This window comes from Coffea arabica, chromosome 2c (assembly GCF_036785885.1).
Source record: "Coffea arabica cultivar ET-39 chromosome 2c, Coffea Arabica ET-39 HiFi, whole genome shotgun sequence".
Classification (NCBI taxonomy): Eukaryota; Viridiplantae; Streptophyta; class Magnoliopsida; order Gentianales; family Rubiaceae; genus Coffea; species Coffea arabica.
The window spans coordinates 476,381-497,786 of record NC_092312.1 but is presented as its reverse complement, the minus strand read 5'-3'; the positions used below and the strand labels follow the sequence as shown (position 1 = coordinate 497,786).

General features: G+C 37.1%; 3 protein-coding genes across 19 annotated transcripts; 2 read left to right on the top strand and 1 right to left on the bottom strand.

Annotated features, from left to right (window-relative positions):
* Positions 1-5,252: 5,252 nt before the first annotated feature.
* LOC113724802 (autophagy-related protein 13a-like) lies at positions 5,253-10,082 on the top strand. The gene is made up of 4 exons (XM_027247695.2): positions 5,253-5,408; positions 5,805-7,351; positions 7,460-7,641; positions 9,425-10,082. The coding sequence occupies exons 2-4, from the start codon at positions 6,029-6,031 to the stop codon at positions 9,753-9,755; spliced, it is 1,836 nt and encodes a 611-aa protein (XP_027103496.2). The 5' UTR covers positions 5,253-5,408; positions 5,805-6,028; the 3' UTR covers positions 9,756-10,082.
* Positions 10,083-10,790: 708 nt separating this feature from the next.
* On the top strand, positions 10,791-21,182 carry LOC113724801 (ubiquitin carboxyl-terminal hydrolase mug105-like). 17 transcript variants are annotated; one of them, XM_072073148.1, is made up of 11 exons: positions 10,792-10,973; positions 11,194-11,281; positions 12,782-13,641; positions 13,746-13,863; positions 14,061-14,156; positions 14,238-14,321; positions 16,915-18,374; positions 18,458-18,937; positions 19,012-19,356; positions 19,582-19,690; positions 20,197-21,182. In XM_072073148.1, exons 1-6 carry the CDS (start codon positions 10,912-10,914, stop codon positions 14,319-14,321), a joined length of 1,308 nt encoding a protein of 435 aa, XP_071929249.1. In that variant the 5' UTR covers positions 10,792-10,911; the 3' UTR covers positions 16,915-18,374; positions 18,458-18,937; positions 19,012-19,356; positions 19,582-19,690; positions 20,197-21,182. The 17 variants fall into 17 exon arrangements, with proteins under 17 accessions (XP_071929247.1, XP_071929249.1, XP_071929248.1 ...); XM_072073155.1 differs by having other exon boundaries at positions 10,908-11,095; positions 13,739-13,863; positions 18,497-18,937; XM_072073145.1 differs by lacking the exon at positions 19,582-19,690 and having other exon boundaries at positions 10,962-11,095; positions 13,752-13,863; positions 14,238-15,980; ... (1 more) ...; positions 18,223-18,374; positions 18,497-18,937.
* On the bottom strand, positions 13,998-20,706 carry LOC113728237 (ABC transporter B family member 19-like). Its single transcript, XM_072073134.1, has 10 exons — positions 20,188-20,706; positions 19,952-20,006; positions 19,651-19,826; positions 19,027-19,227; positions 18,664-18,923; positions 18,233-18,546; positions 17,866-18,089; positions 16,725-17,068; positions 16,159-16,598; positions 13,998-16,041 (listed from the first exon to the last, which is right to left on the bottom strand). Exons 1-10 carry the CDS (start codon positions 20,704-20,706, stop codon positions 14,570-14,572), a joined length of 4,005 nt encoding a protein of 1,334 aa, XP_071929235.1. The 3' UTR covers positions 13,998-14,569.
* Positions 21,183-21,406: the final 224 nt, after the last annotated feature.

Genomic DNA, 21,406 nt, shown 5'->3' with positions numbered 1-21,406 from the left:
AATTGGAAACACCCCAAGTCGTGTACTTCCAGAGCCGGAGAGGCGATTGCAATGAATCCTGCGTGACGCGTGGAATTTACTTTCAATCATTCGCACGTAGGAGTTGAAAGAAAGATGGAATTACAGGCCGACGGTGGTAATCTTATCTCAAAGCATTTCTTGACCTTACGACGAGAAGAAGAGTCGTTTGACTTTTGCTCCAGGGCGGTGGTGACGTGGACAGTGGCGCGACCAGTTGCCGGATATTATGGCTTTGAATGGATTGCTAATTTTTACAAAAAAAAAATTTCGCTTTGATGATAAATATATTTTTTAATCTATCATTTTATATTTTTAATTAATTTTTTATTTTATATATATTATATTATAAAAAATATTATTATAATTATTTCAAATAATACCCTATCAATGCAAAGCCGTAATTAAAGTAGTATTATTAAATTAGTATTATCCCTACTCACAATACCTGATCAATGATACACATATTATGAAAGTAGTAATATTTACAGAACAAAGCGGTGGAGGGGAAATTACGTCTAATCTAAGGAAACACATTGTCCAATCCCATCTGGGGTTCGCATCAGCCTAAATTTAGAAAAACCAACTACTAAGTTAGTTAGTCAGTTAGGCGTTAAAATATCTTGAAGAGAATATTCGAATTAAATTCCCCGCATTCACGTGCCCATGTCATTTTCAACTCCTCGTGCACTGTTATGACATCAGTATTATTGCGGATAGCTGTGTGTTTGGATTGAAAAATTGCTGCGTATTTTTTAATCACCTCTTTTTTCTTACATATATTAAATTATTATAATAATTTTTTTATAAAAAATTCAGAAAAATGCAATCTAAACAAAGCAAGCAACCCAAAAAATAATATTCCATCCGTCCCATTTTGATAGTTTTTTTTTTCATTTGAGACCCAAATTGTAGTCCACTTTTCAATTGAAAACTATAATTATTTTTTATTTTATCTAAAATATCCTTATTCAATGTAGATTGTTATTAGTATAAACTATCTTATTTAATATATATTGTTAACTAATCCCATATAATACATTTAAAATTAATGTGAAATAATGTAAAATAAAAATTGATTATTTTTTTACCGTCAATTTAAGTTCCCATAAACTATCAATTTAAGTTTCCATGAATAATTAATATAAAATTGTATTCTATTTAATGTAAGGGTATTTTAAAAAAATAGTAACGTAGATTTATTTTTTAATAAAGTTAACTATATTTATCTAAAAATGTGTGAAAGAAAAATTAGAACTATCAAAATGGGACAGAGGGAGTAATAAAAGCTCAAAACGATGTACAAGATGAAATCTGAACCTTACAATTTTTTTGCCAAATCTTGGGCATGAACGACCAGGAACGGTTACCGTTCATGCCCCTCTTCCCATCCAAATGCACAACTATTCATCTCTTGCCAGAAATGGTCGATCATACATGCCAAGTTGCAATGAGATTTCCCTACAAGTCCTTCCTCATAATCTTTGATGGCCCTTTTTTTTTTCCAAAAAATGGTTAATTTCATCCTCAAAAAAAAATTTTTTGGTACTGATTTAGTCCGTAACTTTTATTTTTAGTCATTTGATACATGAACTTATTTTGAAGTTCTAATTAATGACTTGCATGATGGTAACATTGCCTAAAATCGATTTGACTCATAATTGACTAATTAAATGGGGGTATTATGCGAACGTCACTCACGGGATTGTAATATAACAAGTAAATTGTGTAAAAAAAAATTACTAAATAAAAGTTTTTAATTGTGTAAAAAATCACTGAAAAAACTTTTTTAAAAGTTTAACCTTGTAGTTTTTTACACAATTTACTTGATTTATCATAGATTTGTGAGTAATATTTCCAAAATACCTCTACTTACCTACTAACTTAAGAGTCAAATTGATTTTAGGTAGTGGCACCGCCACAAAGATCCTTAATCGAAACTGCAAAATAAGTTCATATAGCAAATTGATTGGGAAGAAAAGTTAGGGATTAGATCAATACCAGTGAAAAAGTTCAGGGACAAAATTGGATATTTTCCCTCTTTTTGGAACATTTTAAGTTAATTGGAGCCATATATGTGTAAAGATTAAAAGAAATGTCGGAGCCCATTGGAATATAGAATGACAGACAGCTTTAAGAAAGGATCTTGGAAGTGTGTTTTTTTTTTGGGCGGGTTTGGGGTTTGACAGCTCTTGATGGATTTGCTCGAAACATTCAATCAATATCCAACAGTTTAATCCTTCTTGTCTTGTAGACGCAAGATGCGGGCGACAGGATGTTGCATATAATGAAGCCCATCCAAGGACATCACTCCTAAAGCCCATAAACTTTCCTTGTAAGTTGACCTGGGCCGAATTAATCCTCTGAAGTCAGAAACGGCGCCTGTTGGCGTGCGCCACCGGAAGTGGAAGTCTAGCAGCCTCCAACATTAAGTTCTAATAATTAGTCTCATACTAGTAGTTAACAATTAATGCAGAATAAGAAATTGTTAAATATCAATAGAACATACCTAAAAAAAATAAAAATATTTCACATTGTTAATATATTCTATGTAATTTCTTATGATGGGCGGATAAATTTAGTAAGAAGGTTAAATTATGTATTTAACCACCAAAGGAAATTCTTTAACACATACATTATTTCCTAGAATTATGTACAAAGTTAAGGATTAAAGGGTGATGAAAAAATATCTAAACATCCTTCTACTATATAAGAATGAGTTTAGGGCTTGAATTTCAACCGCAAGGGTGGGGTTTTTTTGAAAATATGAGAGTATTTGAAGTGCAATTAGAGTATTGAATATGAGTCATAATAACTAATTTAGTTTTGTTGTAATTACTTGGATGTCCTTTTAAACATTTAAAACTAATGGTAAGTTTGATATGTGACATTGTTTGATATCCGATTAAATATTAGGTACAACTGAATTCAGCTTGTGTTTTAGTGAAATTACATAAAAGCCCTTCTAATCATTTAATTATGTTAACATCTGAGTCTTTTAATTTCTTAGAGTCTTTCTCATCAGTTATTTGCAAAGTTATGATATATAAATGTTAAGACACAATTAATGTCAATTAGTAGAGAAGTTTAGTTTTTTGACCGTTATCATAGATGTTAATTTAGATGTTACATTAGCTACTCTTCTTCCCTATTTTGCAACACCTTTTTCAATACATATGTTTTCTTTAATCAATTTACTTTTTGGTTGTAAAAAATCTGTAACATTGCAAGTTGTATGTGCAATAATTTTTTAGTATTTTAATTCAATTGGCCATGTTAGACAAGCTTGATAAGGAAGAGACCACATTTGTTAATTGTTATTTATGGTTTAAAATAAGTTTATCATCATAAATTTGCCCATTTATAGATTACATATGCTTCTTTTGTTGTTTTAACTATTAGTTAGGATAATTTTCAAATCGATTGCTACTTTATTGACTATTCCATTTAGACAATTTTTCACTTCATCTGATTTGCCAATATGTTTAACTATCTACTTAAAGTTATTTGGCTACAAATCTAAAGCATGTACCTCATTACTTTTAATTATTTTTTTAAATTGAGTGGATTAAGATGTTTTAATACTTTTTTGACGTAATTATTCATCTAAATTAGCATATTAGTTGTTGTATATCTTTGTAACTAACACAAAACTGATATTTCGTGATTGTAACCCCTATCGAGAAAGGGATGCTTTGCTATATGTCCTAAATCATACAATAGATTATAATTAATTGCTTGCTTAATGTGAAAGCCTCGTGATGATATATGTCCTTAAAATCAATATAAATTCAAGAATTTGGATTGTAAGAACCGAAATTCTACTAGCAATGATTTTTTCAAGTATGCTAATTGTTCAAATCTCACTTATATGATAAGATACTGTGGTGGATTGCCCTCATAACGAGATCAAATTCAAACTAAATAACAAATTTTAATATCCCTAAAGTGCATGAGCAGATATAAATAGGTCTTTTATTATACTAGGTTAGATGCAAAGTAGTTGATCGTATCTTATAATTATGTTTTATTGTATATTATATTTTTTTAACTCAAAATGTAACTTATGATTTTTTTAATTTAATATCACATAATAAAATTATCATACTTCAATTCTTATACTAGAAAATGCCAAATAATAATTATTAACCATCTTTAATTATAGGCACTAAACTCCCACGCGTTGCGTGGGCTTTTCCCCCTAGTATTAAAGAAAAGAAGACGAAGAAGAAAGAGAAAATGAAACAGATCATTAGATAATTAATGTTCTTGTTATGAGGAGGGCATTATTATGTTTTTGTTGTTACGGTAATATAGGGAGTAATTTGCTACGGTAAGAACAAGTATCAATTACAACTTAATGTTCTCCAAGACATGCAAAAAAAAAAAAGAAAAAAAAAATTTGCATTTCACCCCATGTAAAGTTAGTTATTTATGATCAAACGGTGCTAATTATTAAGCTTTGACTCTTATATTATTATAAAAAATAAGCAGGTCAGGCTCCTCTCTTTATATTAAGCAATTTGTCGCCAACTTGAGATTTCAAATTTCTTTTTTCCTTTTCTAAGAGAAAGGAATTATTATCTCATTGACACGGAGGGAGGGTTGGGGAGTCCAACTTGAGATTTGTATGGACTGAAAGTGATTTTTCGAACCAGACAAATATGGACTATTGCACCATGCTAGAAGAAGCACTGCTGCAATCTATGCTTCCCTTCAATGCACCATAGGGATGTTGAATCTCTCTAAGCGGCTCGGTCCACCCTGATTACTGGATCAAAACCCAATGGTGATCTCGTTGCATTGTACGTTGAATTGAATTGAGACCCTGTTTCGCACCTGAGTTTTATGCCAAGTTTGTCTATTACAAATTTTTGAAAATTTTAATTACAGTAATTTCAAAAAATTTTCTTAAGATTTTTAAATTATACATTTCAAAAATTTACACACTTCAAAAATATTTTTAAAAACTTATAAAGTAAATAAGTTACAATAAAATTTTAGATAAATAATAATAAAAAAAACTCAATTTCCAAACGGGGTCGCGGAGAAAGGACAAAAAAGAACGGAAGAAAATTTAATTCCATGTATTTAGGGTTTTACTTTTTAGTAGTAGTAGTTTTTTAAAGTGGTGACATGTCACACCTTCACTGCGGACAAAACCTATAAATTCGGATTTAATTAATTGATGATAATCTGATCTGATTAATTACTCGTAGTAATTGACAACAAACACAAGAATAACATATATTACTACTACTATTATACTAAGCCCACCACTTCCAATTCCCCTCTCTCTCGGCGCTCTACGCAATCCGTCGCGCGCTCTCTCTCTCGGCCGTCTTTGTTGCTTATCACTCTACGCCTCTGCTTCACAAACCTCATTGCGAGTAAGTTTTCTTCATTTATTCTACTTCATTACCACAATTAAATCTACGGACAATAATTCATTAGTTCCAGTATATATTTTTTTGGGTGCTCGATTTAGTGCCATTATCTTGATCCATGACATCATAAATTCTTTTTACTGTTTCTTGGTACTCGATTTTTTTTTTTTTTTTTTAAAATTCTCTGTTTCCTTTGCATGTTTGGGATATCTAATCTTTTTGTGTACTAATTTTTTTCATTGCATGTATTTAGTTTTTTGGTTATGTATAAGTTTGACATCCTGCGTACCTGCATAAATAGAGCTATGCACCTCCATAATAAGCAATGTTTCTGTTTTTTTTTTTTTTTGGGGAATCTCTGACTAATTTTTTTTTTTTAAATTTCCACCTTATTTTCAGGTGCCCTTCTTACAGCTATGTATTAGGCTAGAGCTTATTCTGCTTTTGTAGCGCCATTAATTATTTCCCGAATCTCTCTTTTGGTAGTGAGATCCCCTGATAAATATGCCTTGTTAGCTCATCATTACTGGGTTAGATTAGACATTCATGAAGAGTTAGATTAGACATTCATCGACAGCCTAAATTAAGCATTACAATATCTGTCTATTTCGTGCTATACAACGATGGATTTGCAATATGGGAGGTTTGAACAGATACTTACTCAGTTTCTTCTTAAGAGTATACACATTATATTGGATTCGAGGGTTCCTTCAACCCGACCTTACAGCCGTTGCAGAGAAGTTAAAAAGAGTGACAAATGGTTCAATTTAGCATTAGGGGACCGCCCTTCTGCGTTAGAGAATCTGAATTTTTGGCATAGAAACTTAACGGAGCCGATCATTATTGATATAATTCTTGTTCAAGAACCACCGAACTCTTCATGTGGCTATAGTTTACTACCTACTACTTCGGGATTGGGAACATTTACCGAGACAGTTATAGAGAGATGGGTTGTTCAGTGTGAGTACCTGAGGACAATGACTCCTCAATCTAGTGATGTTTCATACAAGAAAACATACAAGAAATCAATCATACTTTTACGCTCGCTTTTTTCCATGATGAGGCTTCTTCCAGCTTACAAGGCCTTTCGGAAGCTATCATCAACGAATCAGACATGTGATTTTGATATCAATTACAAGGTCTCCACTTTCAGTGTTCCTTTCTCTAGGACAGAGGAGGAGTTAATGAAGCATTATAGCTTCATTCCAGTTGATGCCCAACAGGGTCGCTTTGCCATATCTGTTACATATCGGGACAATCTATCTCATTTCAACCTAGAGGCTTCTACATCTTTTCCGCCAGAGATCATTACAGACTATGTTGGTAGTCCACTCACTGATCCTCTGAGGACTTTTCCATCTTCTTTGGAGAGACGTTTCCATGCTACGCCATTATTATCAAGAGGGATGCACTCACCTTCTTCGGTGCCCTTTCAGCGTCCACACAGCTGGACAAGTGGTCTCCACAGGGGGGTTTCTTCTCCTCAAAGCCAACCTTTGGCTGGATGTCCAGTTCTATATCGTGCTTCATATGAGGTCTCATCTGCAATTTCTGATACGTATGGCCGCAAGGTACAAGATTGCAAGTCTCCAGCTCACTATGAAGCGGCAAGCTCCAACGACTCCTACCAGCTTTCTCCTCCATTTTCCCCATCTCCTTCCCCGTCTCCTCCAGCATATCTTACCAGTGGGAATCCTGTGCAGACTCGGTTTCGATCAGAAAGTGCACCTGTCAGTATTCCACATCCTATTGTTGGCAGGAGTTCACGATACATTTCTCCTAATTCGTCTGATCCAAACAGAAATTCGCTTCCACCTTTATCCCCAAGATTCACAAAGCATGATTCGTCATCTCAGGAGTCCCCCTCTGGAACCAGATCATTGAGGAAACCAGATTCACTCAGATCTGCAGAATCGAGCTGTGGAATGACATATTTGGGTCAGAAAGTACGTGCGCATTCTACTCTCACTGATTGATTCACTTATTCTTTACTGTTGTAGCTTGCCAAGGTACCACTTGTCTACCCCAAGTTTTCATTTATTGTTGTCCTCTAGGTTTCAAGAGATGCCAAAGATGATTCTGGGCGGTTCTCAGGTTTACTTTCCTCCAGTGATTCACCTCGTGTCGGTTTCTCAAGAAGCTCCAGTAGATTATCTTTTCAGGATGACCTGGACGAGTGTGATTTTTCTTGTCCATTTATAGTTGATGACGTCGATACTTCTGAATCCCAGGCCAAGTATTTATCCTCACTTCTGAGCTGTTATCTTTATTTGTATTCTTCTAGCCTTAGCTTGAGCAGGAAACTGAAATTCTCTGTACCTTTTATGTTGCTTGATATTGCTTCTTTTTTGTCTGTTGCAGTTTAGAACTAACTTTTCTGTTTTGAGTCTTGTCACCTGTAAGGAGTAAAAATAGGAGTATAGTGCTATGTGGGTATTAAATGATCAAAATAAGGTGCTTGTTGAGAATATATATTTGGAACTACAATATATGGTGGACTTTTATGTTAATTAAATACTTAAGGAATGTGTAAAGGCTAATAAGTTAGGTTCTGATGAGGCCAGAAGAAAAAGGCCAAAGAATAGTTAGTTTATGAAATTGAGGTATGAGATTTGAAAGAAAAGGAGAGAGTGAATATAGTAACTAATGCGCCCACAAAATTGATATTGGCTTTCTCTTAGGGCATATGTCCAAAGATGTGTGTAATATAATATTATGCACATATTTATTGGTTCTTATAAGTATAATATAGGGACATTTCAAGTAGCCTACACTGGCCAGAATTTTATATATATCTATGCGAGGGACATATGAAGCAGACTGAACCTAGACTAGATTGTTGTAAAATTTCAAATCAATTTAAAGTACAACTTTTTCACATTTTATTGCATTAGTGTTGTCCATCAGGTGGTTTTGGAACCATTGAGTTGTCACATGGTAATAGGGGAGAAAATACACTCTTTAAGTTCAATATCAAACCAGAATATGCCTGGCCTAATGTCAATCAAATTTCCCTGAATTAAGATTTTACTTTTGTAAGATTTAACGTCAGAAATTAGACTCTGAACTAGAGGGCATTTAGGCTAAATTTTTATTTGGTTTTCTGCTGTGTTAGTAGCATACTATTAATGTGGTCGCTATATTTAGCAACTGGACTTGTTAACTGGTAAGGGTAAAAGTTTTAGCTTTTAAAGGGCAACACAACCTTGGTTGAAGCATCATTTGCGCTATTTAGCTGTCTGTTTTAAATTTTCATGTTTATTTGTTCATGCATAACAGGAGAATTTTTTTTTTTTTTTAGTGCGTAGCAGGAAATTTTGTGTTACCTTTAGGCAAATCTGCAGTAGACTGACTTTTTTGGTATTCAAAAATTAGCCAAGCTTTATATGTTTTGGGTTGCTTGCTTCTTTTTTCAGGCGTATGAAGCTTGGATACGTTTTGGTTGACATGAATAATTTAGACTTGATTTCAGAATGCTTCAGAATTGCAAATATGACGTAACCTTGCCCATACATAAGTTTGATACCTTCTCAACCTAACTTTGTGCAGAAAATCTTCAGAATGTACTACGAAATTGAGATATAATCAAAAGTACTGGAATGATTCTTTCGCTGCGATCAATATGGAAGCTTTTCTTTTTTTTTTTTTTTGGTTTTTTTTTGGGGGGGGGGGTGAAAAATCGATATGGAAGCTGATTTTGTTAATTGGTTCTTACATCTTCTGCGGATACTTGAATGTGTGTCATATTATTGCATACCATTTCAAATCACATGACATTCTGCCACCGAAGCCAGCAATTCCTTGGCTGTGTTTGAGAAATTCATTGGCTACCTCCCAATGGTGGTCTTTTACGTCATTCTTTTCTTTCTCTGCAGTTTGGGCATTCTTTGTGCTCTGTTCTATCTAGGCGTTAAGAGCTAAAAGAAAGGATGCCTTAGCCGTGGACCTTTTGATTTTATCTTTCGTGTTATAAGTAAACTTGGGCTATTGCATAACGTTTGTTCTCTCCTGGTCTACAGTCGGAATCTTGATTTGAGGAAAGGTTCAGAAGCTTCTTCACAGGCGATTTCATCTGTGAGGAAATCCCAAGATGCTGCTGTTGGTGCCCTAGTTCACATGCTACGGACAGCTCCTCCCTTGCGTCTGGACTCTAGCAGTTATGCTTCTGGTTTTGAGAAATCTGAACTTGAGAGTATTGCGGGTGCTGGTTCTGGATTCGTCCTGCCTCGAAAGACATCAGATGCATTAGAGGAGCTCAAGGCTTACAGTGAAATGAAGGAGTTGCTACTTTGCAAGAGCGGAAGCATTACCAGCAGGGCAGGCAGCAAGGACGAAACATCTTCCAGCTGATTTTGTCACGTAATTGAAGGAAGGTCCCTAAGAAAGATGCTGACTGACTGCCACTAATTCTGCAGTTTAATCTCCACACAGACAAAGTAAAGCTTTGATAGGATGATGATGCCATGGCTGTACACTCCAGGATTTTGATTAGTGGGGAGTGTCGAGTTTTCTGACTGGGGAAATACTTAAAAATTATTAATTATGTCGTTGTTTCAACATAGGACATTGCAAACGTGTACATAGGATGAGCAAAATGACCCACAGCTGTTGTAACAAAAAACTGATGAAATTCGGGAAAAAGCATCAAATCATAAACTTTTATACTTTTCGTAAGAAGTTAATATCCGTTTACTTTTCGGAATGCATATTGGGATGAGGTAATTTTTCCCCCCCCTTCAAAAGTAATACCTTTTCTTTTATTTAAGAGAGAATAAAAAACCCTTTTGTTTTAACAACTTTTTTATTTTGTTCGATATGGAAGAACATGAATGTAAATGCTAAGATTGTATAATCAAAACTATAATGGGCGCTGGCTGGTCGGATGAAAAGTATTATTGATCAAAGAGATTCACGCTGTTTTCAAATCAAGAGGGGAGAGGTCATAATATTTTTTTAAAAAAATAAATAAAAAGATTAGAGGGAGGTTAGTGTAATTTACCCAAAAAAAAAAAAAAAAAAAGAAAAGCCCGAGAATAGGCGTTTAGGTGTAAACTTTTGGTCACTGATCGCATCGTTTTTACTAGTCAAGTCACAAGTGGTCAAGTGGTAGTATTAAACCCTCACGTGAATGGGCTGGTGGTTGGCGTCTCTTCTTCGGGACCGTCAGGTCCTGGGGTCGAACCTTCGCAGCAACATCGACTTCTCCGTGCTGTTATCGTGCTAGGTCTAAGTTGGGGCGCTGGACCGGGCCGAAGTGGAATTAGTCGGACCGCCTTTACGGACTTGACCCGGACACCCACTCCGTCGACAAAAAAAAAAAAAAAAAAAAAGTGGTAGTATTAAAATATTAACAGTAACCAAAAGCTTCTCTTGTGCGGTAAAGGAGTCGTCCAAAAGAAAAACAAAAAGGAAGGCAGAAATCGGAGTCAGAAGTAGTGCTGTCCTGTTACTAAATAGGAATAAATAAATAGGTGTGGGGGATCGAAGTTGCGTTAATGTTAGGACAATGGAGTGCTACTCTTTTTGCCCGGTGTGTAATTTGCAGGTTCTCTCCAAGGAAATCGAGAGGTATACATACATATGTATCTCTCTCTCTCTCTCTCCCACCACCTTACATTCCATTCCATTCCATTCCATTCCTTCTCTTCTCTAAGCAGAGCAGCCCCATCCCTGCTGTTTTCCATTTTCATGTATTTTGCTGCCCTAGTCGATTTCTGTGTTTTTTTTTTTTTTAAATAATAGTAAATATTTGCTATTAACCAATTCCTTGAGCCCAATGATTATGCAGGCATGCAAACGATCACTTCGCTGACCATGAACTCGCCCGGGACTTAGAATTCGCCCAACAAATTCAGCTTGCGCCCCCTACTCCTCTGGTACCTCCTCTCCCTTCAACTCTATCTCTCTCTTTCTCTCCTTGTAGATGTTATTTTGTCCTGATAGCCTTTTCAAATTTAATTTTCCGATCATCAGCTTTAGTCAGTATGCTACTTCTGTTTACATTTCTTGATTTTTCATCAGCTTCAGCCTTTTCAAAACCTCCCTGAGGTTTCTGACAGTCTCACTCACCTCCCCTGAACTTTGCAAAATATCAGATATCTCCCTTGTCAGATTATTGGGCCCTATTTGTGATATCATTGATGATGAATTGACAGATATATCCTCATAACTTATGATATATTTTGAAGCTATTTTGACAGAATCAGTTAAATGAGTAATAGAGATATAATTTATGATATACCTTCTATTCCACTTTACACTTTTTATTCGCAGTACAATCACCGATGAAGAGTTTAGCACTAGCGTTACCTTTCTCTAAAGTCATGTATTTCATGTTTTTTTTTTGTAAGACAATTATCTAGTGTAATCATTACTTATATTTGGGTAAATTTGGTTTTCAAAAATTCAATGACGTAAATTTGGTTTTCAAAGAGTGTGAATTAACTTTTTTAAAAAAAAATCTCAACTAAAGTATCTAGCACTAAATGAAATGAAGGATCTTGCTACTTCATTTCATTTTCCATAGAGAAAATCACAAAAAGAGTTATTAAACTATTGAGAATTTGGTTATTTGATCGTTACACTATTTATTTAACTGCAATTGCCATTCACTCAATTAACCAAATAGTGAAAATTTTTTGTGACTTAACTAGTAAAAATTTATACTTTTAATCAGTCAAATAATATTTTTTTATGACTTAACTAATAAAAATTTATACTTTTAATCACTCAAATTATAAAACTATACATTTTTTTATATCACCAGAAGTATGTTTCAATTAATTGAATGATCATATTAGCTAAATAAATGTCTAATAGCTAAAACAAAAAAATATAAATAGCATTATAACATTGCTTGAAGAAGCCATCTGCATTTGTCTCTATCTGGTTCAACTTATTACTTCTTTTTTTTCCTTTTGCTTTAGCTCAAGTTGTGGATAAGCAAAAAGGGCATATGTGGAACATAAATATCATCTCACTCCTCAAAATATTTTTTTAATGCTCATTTTTCTGACATGGGCTGATCTTGTTACTCCAACTATAAGTTTAGGGGAGGTATCTGATATTTTGCAAAGTTCAGGGGAGGTGAATGAGACTGTTAGAAATCTCAGGGAAGGTTTCTGAAATTATCCCTTAAATTTTAGTAGCATCTTTTTCCCTCTTTTGGTGCTGGGTTTAAGAAATTTATCGACTCTCTATATGCTTGTCAAAAATTTTCTAATTGACCTTTTTCTCTCTCCCCCCGCCGCCGGTTCCCCCCCCCCCCCCTCCCCAAAGAACCAAAACAAAAAAAACCAGTACTTTTTTTTTTTTGGCTGATGGTTATTGCATTTCAAGAGTCAAAAGTTCTTATTTTAAGCTTGTCACATGATTAGGTTGATAGTGCCATGCATTGTCAGAGCAATTTCTCGGATACCCATCAGAGCACTTCCTTGTTGAGGGATGCTGCCACTGAGACTGATGCTTGTGAAGGGAGTGATGTTGATGGGAAATTCTGCTCTTTGATCAGTTTGCAACTTAAGGAGACCTTCTATCAAGTGGAGGGTGGTTTGATCACTTTGCTCAGAAATTGTTTGGCATCCGAGTCTCAAGATACAACCAGTATTTTGTCCGGGTATGTTGATCATTTCCAAAGCCGAGAATGGGAAGACATCGGGTGGGGTTGTGGATGGCGTAATATTCAGATGCTTAGCTCACATTTGATCACACAAAGGCAAGAGGCAAGGGAGGTTTTGTATGGTGGTGCTGGATTTGTGCCTGATATTGCTTCTCTCCAAAGATGGCTTGAAATTGCATGGGAACTTGGATTTGATGCACAAGGTTCAAATGACTTTGATAGGGAGATCTATGGCAAAAGGAATTGGATCGGAACTACTGAGTGCGCTGCACTTTTTCGTTCTTTCGGGCTACGTGCCATGGTAGTGGATTTCTGTAGCAAGGGAACCCCATCTGCATCTTCAGCCACTGCATTACACCATGGGAAAATGGCTAGTGAGGAAATTGTTGGCAAGGGGAAGTTGACAAAGGTGTATGGGCCCATGGATAGATATTTGTCTAGACGAGATAATAGCTTTACCCATGAAATTTTCACTATGCCTGAAGACTGTACGCATTCATGTGTCCCTGTTGGGAAGATCAAAGGTCATGGAGTAATCATTGACTGGGTGTGGAATTATTTTTCTGACAACAATTCCACTAAACCTAGCAGTCACCGTGTTGTTCTCAGTGAGAAAGCGTGAGTATTTATCAATCTGTTGCTAAAGTCCATAGCCTATGCCAGACTTGATGTTTGATTTGTATCTATCTAGCATTGCTTTGTAATCTGCTGCCAGAATTAAGATGCAGGCCCTTGTACTTCCAACATGATGGTCACTCAAGAACCATTGTGGGGATTCAAGCTAAACGCCAGACTAATGGGAACTATCAATACAATTTACTAATCTTGGACCCTGCTCATGTAAGTTATTGCTTGATTTGCTTGGTAGAATATTTCTTAATTGTTTATGAACTGAATATACCTTTCGATTCTGGTAGTTGAAATCATTCTAGATGAGTTGAAAGAACAGCATTTTACTGTCAGCAAGACAAGCATAATCAGAATACTTGGCACTTCTATTTTTTTTTTAAATTTTTTTCTTCCTCTCTTCCCTCCAGAGAACAGAAGCTCTTGCAAAGTCTGTCGAACAAAACTTTGGATGGCAAAAGCTGATAAAGAGAGGTATCCACACACTGAAGAAGCCGCAGTATCAGGTTTTACCTCGTTCCTATCACTCATATATTCAGTCTTACTGTGTTTTGCTACATTGTGGTACAACTATGACGTTGTTTCAGCTTTGCTTTATTGAGCCTGGAATCGCATCTGGAGAGGAGATTGACCAGCTGAAGGTCTTATACGGCATCAATATTGAAGTGTAGGTAAGCTCTTCTTCTCTCTACACTAAGTTGATATGTGCACTATTTGAGATTGATTGATCCTTGAAGTTTGAAATGCCAATAATGTGTGAAAAGTGCATATCTATTTCGATTCCTGGATTTGCCACTCCAGGAATACCAGTTTGAGTTACTTTGAGCAAGCGGGGAAAGGCTAGAAATAGCATCTTCTTTATCAGTTGCTACTTAGCAATCTTCAAAATCACGCATTGTTGGATTCATATGTATCAATTCTACTTCATGCCTTGGAGCCTGTAGAGTTTTGAGTAAACTCCTTCAGGTGCTGTTATCAAAGACGAGTGGGGTCCTATTTCCACAACCTGACCCCTGTCCATGACAACTATGATATCTGACCTCATGACAGTGGAAAGCCTGTGTGCTACTGTGATCTGTGTCATTTTAGAAATAAAGTCACGAGTGTTGGTTACTTTTGGCAATTCTAGAGCACTCACCACTGCTCTTTCAGATTCGGCATCAAGGGCACTTGTTGCTTCATCTAGGAGCATCACTGCTGGCCTTTTTAATAGAGCCCTTGCTATGGCTATTCGCTGTTTTTGTCCTCCTGAAAGTAGGCATCCCTTTTCTCCAACCACAGTATGATATCCATCTGGCAATGTGCTTATGAATTCATGAATATTAGCCTGTCTTGACACCTCTATGATCTCAGCTTCAGAAGCCTCTTGGTTCCCATAGCAGATGTTGTCTCTAATCGAGAAACTAAATAGAAGTGGCTCCTGCTGCACCAATCCAATCTGCAACCTCAGCAACCTCAGATTGTAGTGTTTTATACTTTTTCCATCAACCAGAACACTACCTTCCTTTGCATCATAGAATCTCAGCAAGAGGGCCAAAACTGAAGATTTTCCAGCTCCACTTGGTCCAACTAGCGCCACCTTTGTTCCGGCTTCAATTTTTAAACTGAAATTGTCAAGTACAGTCATTTCCTGTCTGGATGGGTACTTAAAACTGATGTTTTTGAACTCAATGTCCCCCTTGATTCTCTCAAATTGTGTTTCTGCTGGTTTGTCTGGTTCAATCTCTGTGTGTCGGTCAAAAGTTTCAAACACAGGTGTTAGTATGCTAATAGCAGAGAAAACTGTAGGTAGTAAAGTCCAGAGTTCTGTGATTGATGGTACTGTGAGTGAGAATATCTGGTATGATCTAATTCCATTTTCAAAGCTGGCTTGCCCTCTTTCAACCAGATATGTTGTGTACCACAAAGCAACAGCATGGGCAATGTTCCATAAGCAAATGGATACACCTTGAATGATGCCATACTTAGCACTTTCCCTCCTGCTTTTCCTCAACGGTGTCTTCAGAGACAATTTGGCCTTTTTGAGAATTTGGTCTTCATGGCAAAAGGATGCCACAGTTTTGATGTTTGTTGCAGATTCAGAAGCAAGGGCAACTAGTTCTGAATGTGCTGCATTGGTATCACTTGAAAATCCTCTAGCTGATTTTGCCTGTACAAGGCCGCCTATGAAGTGGCATGGCATCACTGCCCAAGCTACCAAACCCATTCTCCAGTTTACTTTCATGCTGACAATTGTTGCAATCAAAATAGAGGAGATGCATTGGACAATGACAGACATGCGATCAGCAATAATTGACTTGACTGTGGAAGTTTCATTGATGATGCGTGATGTTAGTGATCCAACACTGTTTTCAGGCTTTTCATACCAAGCTAATTCATTGCGTAGTGTAGCTGCAAGATTAATTTTGCTTGTGACTGGCTGCTTTTGAGTACGTGGGAAAGTTAAATGGAGTTAAAATAGAAAAGAAAGCAATCAGTGAATTTTGCAACTCATTGTAATTGTGATACCTGTGAATAAAGCTTGTCTGAGGTTTGTCATGGCCTTCTCTCCGACCACTCCAAACAAGTAATGCTGCACAGTGTGGGCAAACAATGAGAGAATTCCTATTGAAGAAAAAAATATTGAATACCATCCAACTGTCCGCTTTGCATTAGTCTGGTAATATGTTACTCCTATTGTTATAATGCAGTAACCAAACACGGGCTTGGAGATGCCGGCAAAAGCTGCTGCAAAAGATGCAATACATATGTTGCTAATCTCTTTTCTATTCAATCCAAACCACATTCTGAAGAATATTGTGGTTGTTGTAATTTCTTTATGTTCCTGTTCCTTGGGAGGATCTCTGAGGTTTCTGTTCAATGGTGATGTAGGCTTTTCATGATGGTTTAGATATTGAGATGAAACCTGCATCTTGTCACTTGCAGTTTCTTCATTAGAATCTTTTGGTCTGTTTCATGAGTAATTTGAATCAGGGAAAGAGAATTTCAATTTCAAAATTATGTCAGTGTTTATTAAAACAAACACAAAGATATGGTATAGATTCAGTTTTGGATGCATTTGTGCATATAATAACCTGGGATCACTTTCTTGGTATATGTTCTGCATCCTGAATAAGTTATTGTAGGATTTACTGGTGTCCAACAAGTAATCATGTGTCCCTGACTCAGAAACTTTTCCATTTTCAACAACAACAATCATGTCTGCATTAATGATAGTTGACAATCGGTGTGCAATCAAGATGACCGTCCTTCCTTTCATTGCAGTGTCAAGGGCTTCCTGAACTAGTTTCTCTGATTCTGAATCAAGTGCACTGGTTGCCTCATCAAGCAAAAGAATTGGAGGGTTCTTGAGGATGGCTCTTGCTATTGCAATTCTTTGTTTCTGTCCGCCAGACAATTGGAGACCCCGCTGTCCTACCTGTAATTGTTCAACCGATCAGAATGTTCACTTGCCATTGGATTTGTACTTTAGCAGTAAAATGACCGGCCGCAACTCATCACCAGGCACCATAGCATGTGCAAATTGGGGAGGGGGGACTGGGTTTATCTCTTTGAATAGGGGGATAAAGACAAGCACGTATCCACCTTTTTGTAACAAAAGAGGAACTCTAAACATTGAGACCATTAACAAGTGCTTGGTACTCACTGGTGATTGGTTTTATATATCAGGGATTAATATCTGAGAATATTTTTCAAGTGTTGACTGTGCCGTCTATTTTATGATTTGAATACATGGTCATAAATGATAGTAATTCAAATTTTGCTCTTTAAAATGCAACCAGGTGTTTGTTTACTTTGCATATCAGGTAAGTTCTGTTAGCTCTGCTTGAGTTTGATATGTGTAACTACTAGTGTGTCATTCCAGTCTGGTGGATCATGATTTTCAAATGATATAATGCAGCAGGTGAAGATTTCAGTAACTTTAAGCTGCTGAAGACTCATCAGAAAGGACAACAATAATGATTGGTTGTTGACATTACTGTAGCTGAGGATGCAAAGGAACTGAATGGAAGTGCCATTCTCTCTTTGCTGGAGTATGTTCACTTTTCTCAGGTTGACTGCGGTACTATTTCTTTATGCACTGCAAAAATGTGTGATGTTTTTTGCTAGTTTTTATCACTCATCAGTGGAAAATGCAATTGTGCCTGTGATAGGGATTTTTGAAAGGAGTAGAATCAGTATCAAATGTAGTGATTTTGTTGAAAAGTGCCTGACCTCTGTTAAATACTTGTCTGGTAGTTGGCATATAAAAGAATCTGCATTTGCTAAAAGTGCAGCATGCTGGATCTCTTCATCATCTGCATCCATCTTTCCTATCTTGATGTTATCCTTGATAGTACCAGCAAAGAGTGATGGCTCCTGGGAAACTAAGCCGATGTTTCTCCTGAGGAACTTCAAATCAAGTTCCTTTATATTGTGGTTGTCAATAAAAATGTCACCTGAATGGTTGGTTGTTCGTTTAGATTGTACTCTTTGTAATTATAGTGTGTCAGGACCTTTGTGTAGGATGCATGCACACCATGATTTTTACCATCAAAAGACTATATGACATGGTTGATTTGGGTTTTCCAGGACTACTAACCTTTTTCAGGATCATAAAATCTAGCGAGTAAGGAGATGATAGTGCTTTTGCCGCACCCGCTACTTCCGACCAGTGCCACCACCTTTCCTGCTGGGATTGAAAATGAGAACCCTTGAAGAATCACCTTTTCCTGCCGGGAGGGGTAAGCAAAGTATATATTTCGGAGGTCAATGTTGCCATCAATGGCTTCCAGTATCTTCCCTTTTGAGTCAGAATTTATTGCAGATTTTCTTTGGATCACCTGAAAGACTTCCTTCCCTGCAGCTTTTGCTTGGTTGAATATCTGCATGTCTGGTGCAGCATAAGTGAGTGATCTGCAATGAAGAAAGATGTAAAACCAATTGGTGACGGTCCCAGCTCGTGGCCTTTCTTCTGCTGTATGCAGATGGTTGGCAGAATCTATGCATGCATTTACGATTTTAGTTTCTTACATAGCTCCGAAGAGGATGCTCATAACTGCAGCTATGACGTCTCCTCCAGTTGATCTCTTGTTCACAACAACAACTGCTCCGACCCAAACAATGAGAGCCCACGAAGTGAAGGTCACAGTTTGAAACATACCGGTCCCTGCACCCTTTATTAATGCTTCTTGCTTGCTTAAAATGAGTTGCTTCTCTAAGCACTTCGAAAGCGACTTGGTTGCTCGGTTTTCTCCAACAAATGCGTATACGGTTTTGATCTGGGAAATCGTCTGTTATGAAAAAGGTAAGCACTGTATAAGTCCTCCTAACGTTTTGGACAATGCATACCTGTTAGCGTCAAATGCCTGAATCCTGCAGATGCAGAACTATTACCTGTTCTACCAGTGATGTAGCCTCGGAGAGGTACGTCAACTTGGTTGCCGAAATGGAATTCATCTTTTTGGTATAATTGGCTCCAATAAATAGAATCAGGGGAACAACGAACAACGTAAGGAGTGACACTTCCCAGCAGGATATGAAAGCGACGAGAACCCCCGACACGAAAGTTGCCAAGCATGATAGGAAATGCCCCAGCTGTATGCGGGAGGCAAAAGACTCGATTAGAAGAAATTGTACGACTCTGACTGAATAATTGTGCCGCTTGTGTCCGCTAAGCTACCTTTGGTGGTGGTATGTGTAGAACCATACACATAGGCAGGCAAGGTAATTGCGTTTAATAAAATTGAAATCCGAAATCTGAATATGTGAAGTTATTGAAATATCAAGTAGAAAAATTCTAACATTTGATTGTATCATGTATTATTAAATTATAAGCGAGCAGTTTATCATTTATTGAAATATCAGTAAGGTTTAAATCCATTAACTTTTTGAGTAACGTATCAATCACTAGTTTTTTCCCCCCTCCTCCTTCTCCCCTTTCATTTATAGAAGCCAAAGTGATGGAGACAACACAAAGGAGGAGGAGGAGGAGGTAGGTGCAAACTTAAAAATCCGGACCTTCTCTCCAATGGCATCCTGTATGATGCGCATGTGATCGGTAATTCCGGTGATTACTTTAGCACTGCTTAAATCTGTATCGAAAGCTCCCATCTCCTGCCTCAGTACTGCTCTTAAAAAAGCCAGCCTCAGACGTGATACTTGTCTTTGGCTTGCATGCATCCAGCATCCTGTCTCTGCATGCAATATTATATTTAAAACCATGGTGTCACCTAATATCTGGAATTTTACTTCATTCTTCTTTCACCTTCCTTCCCCAGTTTGATATTTTGCTTCTGCTCATTATAAGAAAGAAAGTTACCTACAACTCCGGCAGGAAACGTTGCAATGGCCATGTACCACACATACGGAACGACCTGGACAACCAGCCAACCAATCAACCAAGTGGGGTTCAGAAATTAATATACAAAAAAAAAAAAAAAAAAAATTCAGGCCAGTTTCCGGGAACTTTAAGTAGTCATGCGCTGCCCGGTTCTTCTGTTTTGCAGTAGTAATAAGTGGAGGGGTATTTAGATATTTAGATTGAGGCTTTCTTACTTGTTTCAGGGCTTTAACCATGGCATCAGTGTCGCTTATGTTGTTACCGTATGCATCAAGGGCTCTGCCCAGCAAAAAATAGCCTATGGGTTGAGCCAGTCCATGGATTATGGATCCCAAGGTACCCGTAACCATCATTACCCAATCCCATGCGTCTGCGTAGCTCAAAAGTTGGCGAAATGCCAATCCGCTGATGATGTTCTCGTCAGTAGCAGCAGTGGTGGGATCTGGACGAGCATCATGACTGTGCTCCCGCTTCTTCTGAATCTGCTGATCATCAACAACTTCTTGCATGCCTCCCGCCCGACCTCCGCTGTGTGGAGCTTTGATCTTCAGAGGAGTTTTTTCCAGAGTGTTGCACTTGGTACTGGTGGTCTCTGCTGGCAAGGTATACATACATATATATGTATTCTTTGATGATGTTAATAACAGCAATGCTGGCGATGAAGTCTGCCTGTTGGAATTGCATTGGGTTTGATGATTACTATGACCGACGGGAATATATTGCAGTATATCCATTTAGCATTCACGAGTGTTTCTTAAATATATATGGGCTCGTTTGTATTGGTGAATATTACAGCGATGTTGACACCTCGCAAGAAGACGGATGGTAGAGCTATAGCAGACAATCCAGAAGCTGATTTAGTTTATTCCAGAATGCAAGCCGTGTTTATTCTTTGATGATAGACGATACGTAGTCCTTTTGTAGTTAGTACTTGTAATTTTCAAAGGAGGCCGGGATCCATCTAAATTGGCTCAAGGAGATGGATCGTTTGGCAATGGAAAATGGGGATCCATCTATATTTTGTGTTATCATGATGTAATCCAAGAACAGGAATACATGCATGCATGCAGGGGACTGACTGTTAAAAAGAGTGTAGAGTAGACCCGGATCGCCTCGTATCGTACGTATGTCCGGCGATTCTGGAATGCACTACTGTAGCATTTCATCGTTGGTGTCAACATTGTAGCAGCAGTTTGTTGCTGCTCACTCATTTTCGTTTGCTTCTCAGTTTTTGTCGTATAATTCCTAGATAGTACTTAAAAGATACTCATACAGCAGTATAGCGTATTTGTTTGTTGTTCAATCAGAGTGGGAGTAGCCATTGGAACAACCGACAATATGTGGATAGGCCTATAAATCTAATACTGACATTATCATAATCCATTTCTAAAATCATTAAGAAGAAAGAAAGAGAAACACAAAACACAACCCCCC